Source organism: Meleagris gallopavo, chromosome 10 (genome assembly GCF_905368555.1).
Source record: "Meleagris gallopavo chromosome 10, MGAL_WU_HG_1.1, whole genome shotgun sequence".
Lineage (NCBI taxonomy): Eukaryota > Metazoa > Chordata > Aves > Galliformes > Phasianidae > Meleagris > Meleagris gallopavo.
Genome location: NC_139413.1, coordinates 2,814,561 through 2,824,332, shown reverse-complemented (window position 1 = coordinate 2,824,332; position 9,772 = coordinate 2,814,561). Strand labels below are relative to the sequence as shown.

Below are 9,772 nucleotides of genomic sequence, written 5' to 3'. Positions count from 1 at the left end.
GTTTTATCAGCATTTCTGGAGTGAAGAGACACAAAAAGAGCCCAGATCAGCACTACTTTATGTCCCACATCTGCATCTCCAGGGATAGGAGTGTGTCCATCATGTGATGCTGCTCTGGAGGCAGATGAGTGAGCAGGGCCAGCATGATGCACCGTGCTGTGATGTGAGCACAGCGTGCTCCTGAGCTCACTGCCTCTTTCCATTTCACTCAGCAGCAGTCAGCAGAAGAGAGGCCTTCCCTCAGCTCTGCCCTCCTGCCTGCAGGCAGCCTCATTTAGCGCATCCCTGAACACAGAGGCACAAAATAAACACATCTTCATAAACATTTCTAAATACTTTATAGCATACTCTGAGGGGAATCTGGAAAACCTGAAGATTGCTCTTCCGCTGTCTGTTTGTCCAATACCACCTAGAGGGAGCTGGTCCACTCTGACTTTGGCTGGTTTTGGAAAGTTGATTACAGGTTCATCCCCTGGAGATGCCAGAGACAAACACAATCTCAACCATGACATCAGGACTTTCACCCCCTGCAACAACCCTGCCTTACTGTTTTTCTCCTTTAGGGAAGGCATACAGCATCAGTGGTTGGGAGTGTCGCTCCATGGTTCAAATCTGAGCAAAGGCAAGGACACCTCTAGCAATCCTGGTTTGCAACGTCTCCTGTTGTTTAAATGTCTTGGAACAACCTCAGATTTTCTTGTATGCCACGTATTGACATGACTTAAAGGAGAAACAGCTGCCAGAAAGCAAGCTTTGCAAGATAAAGAATAGAGGGGAGAAGCTCTAGGGCTTGCTTTTAACTTTGGTCAGCACTTGCATTCAGCTGCCTGCAGAATTAAAAGTAAGTTAGCATCAAGATATTTCAGACTCCAAGTAAATATTCAGTGACGATTTATTTGTCTTGTATTTATTACAAAAAAAAAAAAAAAAAAAAAAAAAAAAGCAGATATCAAAAAACAGCAAAGAGTTTACAAGTTCCCCAACCGTTTCACACAACGGAACTGTTGTAAAATGGCAAATGTAAAACAGTGTGTCTCAGTCCTGGCCCTAACCTTCAGTGGTGAGCTGTGGTCTCGGATGCCCAGGGCTTCCTTAATTCCTTTTTAAAATACTCCTCTTTATTTTGGAACTTCATTTGTCCACTTGCTAATGCACCATGGTACAGCAGGAATGTCAACTGTCTGGTAACCCTTAAGACTACGTCCCTTTTCTTCTCCTGTGTAGGATCTTTAGTTCCCAAAATAAAAAGTTTCCTGGACTGGGCTCCAGTGTAAATGGACCTTTAAATTCTAGCATGCAAAGTGCAGGAAGGACAGCTCCACCCTCGCTGTGATCTGCCTGCTGTTCACCCGGCCTCTGACTGATCACAGCACATCAGAACAGGCCACGAGGTGTGAGGTTAAGGAAAATACCTGGCTTACTGGAATGATGATCGGTCAGAGGGAAGCTGCTCTTTTCTGTCCTACTCACTGCTGTAGGCTCAGAGGTTGACCAAAGGAAACATGGTCCAGTTACCAACGTTTGCAGCTGCCCCACTTTTCAAATATTTATTTTATATCAAAACACTGCTTGGCTAGCAAAAAGGATTAAGACATTGCCCTACGTCCCTCAGCACTTGTGTGGAAAGTCAGGCCCAAATCTGCCAGAATTATACACAAATACAAACCATCCTAAACATGTTGTAAATGTAGCTATGCGTGTCACTGAAATGCTCGAGTACCAAAGAGTCCTGTTAGAAATAAAATTGCACCTTCATAATTTTCCAGAGTTTAACAAAAAGAGATCACGATATGCATTACTTGTCAGGTACGAAAGAAGCAGCGAGAAGGCAAGCTGAGAGACAGGTGCTGCCCACGGGGCAGCAATGGCATCTGGTTGGGTTTTGCACCAGCATTTCCCACACCATGGAGAGCAAACAGCCATTTGGTGCTGGAGTTAAACCGTTTTCCTGGCAGTCAACACACGGACGATAGACCCTAATCCACCAGCAGCCAGCGCCTGAGAAGAGAAACACGGCAGTGAGCAGCAAGTCGTGGCTACAGACCCAAACAGCTGCTGGGAAGGGTTTCCCCACCATATTCAAATAAGCACCTTCCAGCAGCTCAAACCCAGAACAGCCGGGTGGCAGGGAAGCGTGGCTGCATTCATTTTAGGGACAGCATGCTAACACGCTTTTGTTTCCCTGCATAACTAAGTTGCAAATTTGGCTTCCCTCAAGAAAGGAAATTCTATTTCTGTCCCTCGAACCACTACGTTGAACTATTTTGTTTGCCCCAGTCTGACTTAAAAAAAATACACATAAATCAAACTATAAATGCAGAATCGTTACTTAAGGAATCAGAAGAATGAGGAAGAACAACAGAACTCTGAACATGCAGGACAGTGCACTCCTCATCTGTGGGAAATGCAGCACTTGGCTGTTGGCACACTGTGGCTACTGACAACTCTGAGCAGTTCAGAAGGAACAGGTGAGGAAGGAGGGGAGGTGTTCCCTCTCTATCAAAAGAGGAATAGAGTGCTCATCAAGAATGGCCACAAGCAAGTTGAAAGCTTATGAGTGGGAGTAAAGAGACCAAGGAAACAAAGGGAGCAAGAAGAAAATGCACAGGTAAAGGAAGCAGGGACAGGTACCCTGAGAGGAGTATAGGGATGCTGCTGGGCTGTGTAGGGATGGGGTCAGGATGGCTGAGGCCCAACTGGAAGTGGGCTTGGCAAGGGACACAAAGAACAAGAAAGTACCTGTACGCAGGTACATCAGCCAGGGACACAGATGGTGTCCCTTAGGGGTCAGTACTGGAACTGGTGTTCTTTAGTATCTTCATCAGTGGGATCGAGTGTGCTCTCAGCAAATCTGTGGGTGACACCAAGCTGTGTGGTGCAGACAACATGCCAAGGGATGGGATGCTGTTCAGAGAGACCTAGACAGGCCAAGCAGCAGGCCCAGGAGAATCTCATGGGGCTCAACAAATCCAAGTGCAAGGTCTTGCACCTGGGTCATGGCAACCCCCACTATCAGTGCAAGATGGGTAGATAAAGGATAGAGCACAGCCCTGATGAAAAGGTCTTGGGGGCTGTAGAGAAACTGTTAGGTCACAGCATGAATTGGTGATTGAGCACCTGAAGGGGTGTGGCTAGGCCAGGAAGCACAAGCAAATTGTTTGCACCTGTGCTTCCCATGTGACCAGAAGGGGTGGACCCAGGGTGGATCCACCCTGGGCTCATATAAGGGCCAGCCATGGAAGGGTGAGCATTTCTTGGGCCTGGGTTACTTCCTGAGGAGTGCTGTGTACTTAAGAGAGGCTTTTCACCAGTTGGGTGAGTTTAACTCTTCTTTCTTGATATAGTATTTGCCTACCTGCAAATACTTCATCTGCTATAACTAAGAACCTATCAGAAGCAATTTTGCTTCTTCGTAAGTCAAAAAGGGGTATTGGTGGAAGGCAGCTGGGCATGAGCCAGCAACGTGTCCTTGCAGCCCAGGAAGTCAGCTGAATCCTGGGCTGCACCAAAAGCAGTGTGGCCAGCAGGCTGAGGGAGATGATGCTACCTCTCTACTCTGTGCTGGTGAGACCTCCATCTGAAGTACTGGATCTAGATGTGGAGTCCTTGGTACGGGAGAGATATGCTCCTGCTGGAGCACATCCAGAGAAAGGCTACAGAAATGACCCAAGGGATGGAACACCTCCTCTGTGAGGGCAGGCTGAGAGCTGTGGCTGTTCAGTACAGAGAGGAAAAGGCTCTGGTGAGACTAAGAGCAGCCTGTCAGTATCTAAAAGAGGGCTGTAAGAAAGAAGGGGACACTTCTTAGCAGGATCTGTTTTGACATGACAAGAGAAAATAGCTTCAAACTAAGAGGGGAGGTTTAGACTGGATATAAGGAAGAAGTTTTTTAATATAAGTGAGGTGAAGCACTGACACAGGTTGCCCAGAGATACAGTGAGTGCCCCATCCCTGGGGACACTCAAAGTCAGGTTGGACAGGGCACTGATGGACCTGTGGGTGTCCCTGTTCAGTGCAGGGGAGTTGGAGCAGATGGCCTTTAGAGGTCCCTTCCAACTCAAACAATTCCATGATTCTGTGAACCTATTTTAGTTTTACCAGGCCAAAGGGTGACTCTTTATCAGGCTCAGTGAGTGTGCCCAGGACCCAAGAACCTGTTCCCACAAACAACCCAGGGGAAGAGCACATCCTTCACACACACCTTCTCATGCCACTGCAGCAGCACAGCACTGCTGTTGTCAGAGGGGCTCTCAAAGCCTTTGTAGATGTACTTCATTAGCAGATCAACACCATTCTTATCCAGGGACTGGACTGCCTTCTCGATATCGTTGGCTTTGAATGAGATGAGGACCTTCAGGACAATACTTTCTGCACGATCCTGTCAATAGGTAAGAAAGGCAGAGAGATTTATTCTTGTATAAGAGGCATCCAAACATTAGTCACCTCCTAACAAATACAGTTTTCTCAATAGTAATTCCAAAATACATTTGAATAGAGCAGTTTGTACACAAATCTTATACTCTCTCTATATAATAGATTGTCTTTCAATGCTGAATAGTATAATGGAGTTCAGTGAGTTTGCTCTGTTCTACGTTCCTCTGCCTCTCTGCTTGTTGCAATTTTTTCATCCATTAAATGAGGTTAGGGCTAAATTTTAACTTGTATATTGAAAATCAAGTTCTGGCAAGCTCCAAAAAAGGTAGCGATTGAGTACTTGGCTGGCCTCATTTGTTACCAGAGCCTTTCCCATATCTTTGCTCTATTTAACGAGACACAATTATTATATTCAATGGAAGTGGCACTGGTCAACCTGGAAGGAAAAACTGCTGTAAGCCACATGCTTTCAGAAAAAATCTGCTCCTGTCCTTTCAGTAATTTCACAGAAATTGAGAAAATCAGCTCCTGTCCTAGGTACAGAGGACACAGTCTGGCAGCATTAACAATATTATGTGTTAATGACCATTTGCAAGTCAGTCTGGGTGTCATTTCAGGCCCAGGAATTTGTGTGGTATGATTACAGCTCTAGATTAGCCATGCAATCAGCAGAAAGTGACTGTTCCTGTTCACCCATCACTAACTGCGGGAGGATGAAAGAGAAGAGGTCTGAAGCTTGTTAGTTCTGAATAATTCCATTATACAAATACTTCTAGCAGCTTCCTCTTGCATTACTGATGTTTAGTTTCCTTATTTCAAGTTTCACAGTCACTCGACTTAGTGAGACTTCTCACATGAAGAGCTCTGAGCAAAGCTGAAGTCGCATAAGGATGACTAAATGTTTAGTGAAACACAAAGTCAGTTGCTCTGCCCTCTTCAGTTGCACTGCCTTTGCACTGTATTGTTAAGAACCTCAATACAGCTCTAAGAGAAACAAGTCATTCATATGAAGATAAAGCTGGTCATGCTTCTAGACAGCAGTGTCTGCAACAAACACCAGCTGGTTCTCTGTGAAACCCCTCAGGAAAGGAAGGGGCTCAAGGAAGATCCTCCACCAGCGGTCTGCTGAGGACAGCCTGGTGTCAAAGCACAGAGCTGTGGGGCTCTGCTCACCACCTCCTCCCATCTGCCTCTTCCTCTCACCACTGCAATCACGAATGACTCAAGGCTTATTCTGGGGAGATACAGAAGTACGTGCATGCAGCACTCTCCTGTGTTCTGTCAGAGGGGAAGTGCACGTGATTTCTGAGGTTCCAATGGCTTAATTTTGATTGGCTGTGATAACCACCAGTTTTTCCTTTTTTGTAGGCCCAGGTCTGGCTGTGCTAGCAGTTTCCTCAGTCGCTGCTGACTGCGGTTCTGCAGCCGTTTGGTGCTGAGCTGAGGAAGCTGCCCTGAGGAGCCTGACCTGCAGCAGGGGTGGGTTGTGATGAGCCAGACCTGCCCAGGCACAGTGTGTACAGCTGAGGGGCGGCCAGCTAAAGGTGCACCAGGCTGTGAGTGGCTGATGGAGCTGTGGGTGCCCCCACACTGCACAGGAGTTGGACCGGGGGGCCTTTAAAAGTCTCCTCCAACTCGAAGCATTCTAAAAAGGCACACAGACATCCGAGCTGCGGTTTTTAGAACGGGACAGAGCAGAGATCAGGGATGTGGGGACGCGTCCCAGCGCCTGGCTTTCTGTGACACAGACAGGAAGGCACGCTTAAGGAAGCGCCGGGCTCACCTTCACGGCCTGGTTCTTCGTGTTGATGGGCGGGTTCTTCAGAGCTGCCTGCAGCGCGGCCATCATGTTCCCTGTGCCGGGCGTTAAGGAGCGGCAGCGCTCCCTCAGCACCCACCCGCTTCAGGGGCGGCCCGTCGAGGATCGCACCGCCTCGCCCCGCTCGGCCGCCCGCTTCCCGTCGGCCGGCCCGCCGCCGTTTCCTCCCCCACCCCTCCTCTCGCCCCGTGACGGAAGGATATTGCCTGAGGCACGAATCCACCTCGCCCTCGTCGGGTCCCGCTTGCCCGTCACCTCCGTCCTCCTCGTCCACGAACTTGTTCTCGTCGTACTCGTCCACGTCCACCCGGCGGAAGCGGGCGGATGACACGGTGTGCTTGGCCATGGCCGCCCGCTCGCCGCCGCCTCTGCGCTCTGCCGCCCCGCCCGTCCCCGGGCGCAGGCGCCTACCGCCGGCCGCACTGCGCAGGCGCGCTGCGGGGCCCGCTCTCGCGACGCGAGAAGACAGCTCGGGGTGAGGCGAGCGGCCATTGGTCAGCCCGGCGCGCCCTTCCCGCCGCCCGCGCGCCGTTTCTGTGGTGACGGGGCGAGCGCCGCTCCCTCAGCCGTGGGAGGAGCGCTGCTTAGCTACCCGCAGCTCCCCGGGCAACCCATGCCACTGTGTCACCGCTCCTCGTACCCAACCTGAACCTCCCTCGGTGCAGCTTCAGGCCATCGATTCTTACTCTGTTACCCGGGAGCAGAGGCTGACTCCACCTCACCACAGCCTCCTTTCAGACAGTGGGAAAAAGCAATGAAGTCTCCCCTGAGCTCCTCTCCACCACGCCGCCCCATCCCGTTCCCTCAGCTTCTCCCTATCGCACCCCGCACAGCTCCCTGCCGTTCTCTGGACGCACTCCAGAAGCTCAGCGTCTTCCTTGCCCAGAACTGAACACAGCACTCGTACCGTTATCCTCACAATCAGTTATTTTTCAAGTTCCACAGTTGCTCCCTGGATTAACATTCATCAGAAGCAATATCAGGGTGGGGTTTTTGGCTGCTCGTACTCTTGGTTTTACAGCCTGGAGGTGGTTCAGGTTCTGTCACCTTTGCTGTCAGTTCCTGCTGGCCGACAGCGCTTCAGGATTACGACTTATATTAATTAACTCCTTTGGCATTTTTAAATGCCTTACAATATTTATAGGTCTGGGGTGGAGACGTTCCCTCTGGGAGGGCAGAAACAAGCCTGGAAAAAGCACCGAGTGTCTTTGAGACACAGGATGTGGTAGACTGCCCTTTTTCGCTGGTAAAGGTTGCTGGAAGGCAGGGCGAGAAAAAGAAAAAGCCTTTGGGTTTTGCTGCACAGCAGGCTCTTTGTGTGTTGTTTGTGGAAATGCTTTCCTACAATAGGTTTTCACTCCTCTTAAGTTGTTAATTTGGTGTGGATTCTGTCCATCTGATACGGTTCCTGGTGGTGAAGCTGGATGCTGAAGCGTTGACCCCGGGATGCCATACACGAAGTTGGAGAGGAGGTGACACCGAGTCCCCATGGGCAGTGGTTGTAGTGTGACCCATGGCCACAGGCTGGCCAGGCTGCGCAGGGCTTGGCGGTTCCAAGCGGCCGTGGGGAAGCTGTCCTCGATGTGGTAAGGCTGGGAGAAGTAGAGGCAGAGCGTGGTTTCTGGGTGCTTCAGCAAGAAGTTGTAGATTTTACTTATGCAGCAGTGGTAAGCCTCGTTACAAGGAGAGTAATTTGAATAGAGGGTGATGCAGCCAGTGTTTCCGTAGGCACGTATCACTGCATCCAGATAACCGTCTGCCTCAAACAGCATGGATTCCGGGTGGCTGTCCTGTTCAACACAGCTGCTGGCGTGGCCTTTTTGGACTACGGTGCCAGAGAAGCTCCTCAGTTCATAGAAGAGAAGGTGGTGCGTTTGTGCATGTGCTGTGCTTCTGCATGGGAATCCAAAGGCCCTGAGAAACTCTGCGTAAGGAACTCTTGCTTCTTCACCTGTCCGTATGTGATAGGGACACTTAGAACAGGTTTGGCTCTGCGTCTGCCAGCGATAGGGCTTTACCACAGTCCCCTGGTTTGTCAGATATTCTTGGAAAATTTTCTCTCCTGGGTTCATGTTCTGTTAGAATTCTCCCTGGTTATGTGCTGTGGAGCTGACAATCCTGGATAAAAAAGTGAAAGTAGTATTGCAATTTAATCCTTTGATTGCCTTTCCACATAAGGTGCAAAAATAACAGTAGATAGCCTCTTCCAAAATGTACTGAAACTCGTAGCCTGGATTGGAATGTTGATCCATAACGCAGAGAACAAAGCTTTCTTACTGCCTGAAAGCCATTCTGAGTTTACAAACCAGCCTTTTTGCTAAAAACACGAGGCAAAAATATTTATCTGGCTTCTGCCCTCTTACCCCAGACAGGAGAGGCTGCATGATAAAAACAGCCCTACTTTTCCAGAGTTAGCAGGTGAGTTTTTTGCAATCTGGCAGAATGAACAAATAAATATCAACCAAAGGAAAAAGAATAAAGCTATAATTACCATCTCGGCAGCTCCAGCTCAGGGCTGTAGTAAAAATCTTACGGTAAATATCTTATTTCCTTCACTGGCTTTTAAGGATGATGGTTCAGAGTTTCCACACCAGTGAATATTGCAAGCTTTCTTGTCCAAGCTGCTTGATGAAAAAGAAAGTCACTGCTTCTTGCTGTGGTTTGGCAGCTCAGCTGCAGAAGGATCTTTCCCAAAGGTGGTGCCTTTGCTCCACTTGTGCTAGGGACAGCAGGCAGGTTCCTTTGGCTGTGTACAGGTGCCCGGTGCTACGAGACGGGAATACAAACAGGATTTTCTTTCCTACCTCCAGCCACCTGTGGTGGTTAAGCTGCTGTTCTTTGCCTGTCAAGATTTGTTTCCTGGTTTAGTAAGCTTCCTTTGTTTCTTTAGTGCTGCTTTGATACAAGATTTTTACAGCTGCGGGATGGATGTTGTTCTAATGAATATGTTACTAAATTTGATTCTAGGTCACTTATTTCTGTGTGTTCCTGCCTGTTGTGCAGGTGAGCAGAGAGCTCCTATTTTACTTCTGCTTTCATTTGAAGGCAGCAGCATTGTCCTGCATTTATGCCTTGTAACTGAAGCAAACAGCAGGCTGTTCCGTGAGCAAGCTGCAGGTGTTTGCTTTGCATGGGCAGGGCTCCATATGAGTGCAGACCTGAGTGTCACGTGGATGGGCAGCTTTTGAGGCAGACGATTGATTTTCCTCCCTGCCACTTGAACTGAGTCACTCACCATCCTTGGATTCAGTTTAATTCTGTCGCTACTTTTCTGGATTTACATTTTTTTCCATCTGCATATTTTATTTATTACAGCTTGCTTCTGCATTCCACACTGTGTTGTCCTCTGTCACTATTTCATTTTCTTCTTAAATTACTAATGATTCATTTGCTTTCTTTTCCACTCCTGACTCTATGCCAACACCCATCTGTTTTCCTGTGCTGGGGCTCTTTCCTGATCCGGGCCATTGTTCTGTTCTCATTCAGATTACTTCTAAAGATTGGCTTCCTGACATCAAGAATGCTACATTTGTCATTGTTGATGTCTCTGTACAATTTTTGATGCCGATGATGACTGTG

At 48.7% G+C, this 9,772-nt stretch overlaps 2 protein-coding genes across 2 annotated transcripts; both read right to left on the bottom strand.

Moving 5' to 3' along the window:
* Nucleotides 1-874: 874 nt before the first annotated feature.
* On the bottom strand, nucleotides 875-6,641 carry ARPC5 (actin related protein 2/3 complex subunit 5). Its single transcript, XM_085231132.1, has 4 exons — nucleotides 6,397-6,641; nucleotides 6,158-6,230; nucleotides 4,202-4,378; nucleotides 875-1,998 (listed from the first exon to the last, which is right to left on the bottom strand). The coding sequence occupies exons 1-4, from the start codon at nucleotides 6,537-6,539 to the stop codon at nucleotides 1,936-1,938; spliced, it is 456 nt and encodes a 151-aa protein (XP_085087258.1). The 5' UTR covers nucleotides 6,540-6,641; the 3' UTR covers nucleotides 875-1,935.
* A 189-nt stretch (nucleotides 6,642-6,830) lies between these two features.
* On the bottom strand, nucleotides 6,831-9,273 carry APOBEC4 (apolipoprotein B mRNA editing enzyme catalytic polypeptide like 4). Its single transcript, XM_085231131.1, has 2 exons — nucleotides 8,685-9,273; nucleotides 6,831-8,311 (listed from the first exon to the last, which is right to left on the bottom strand). The coding sequence occupies exon 2, from the start codon at nucleotides 8,263-8,265 to the stop codon at nucleotides 7,249-7,251; it is 1,017 nt and encodes a 338-aa protein (XP_085087257.1). The 5' UTR covers nucleotides 8,266-8,311; nucleotides 8,685-9,273; the 3' UTR covers nucleotides 6,831-7,248.
* Between the last annotated feature and the right edge of the window lie 499 nt (nucleotides 9,274-9,772).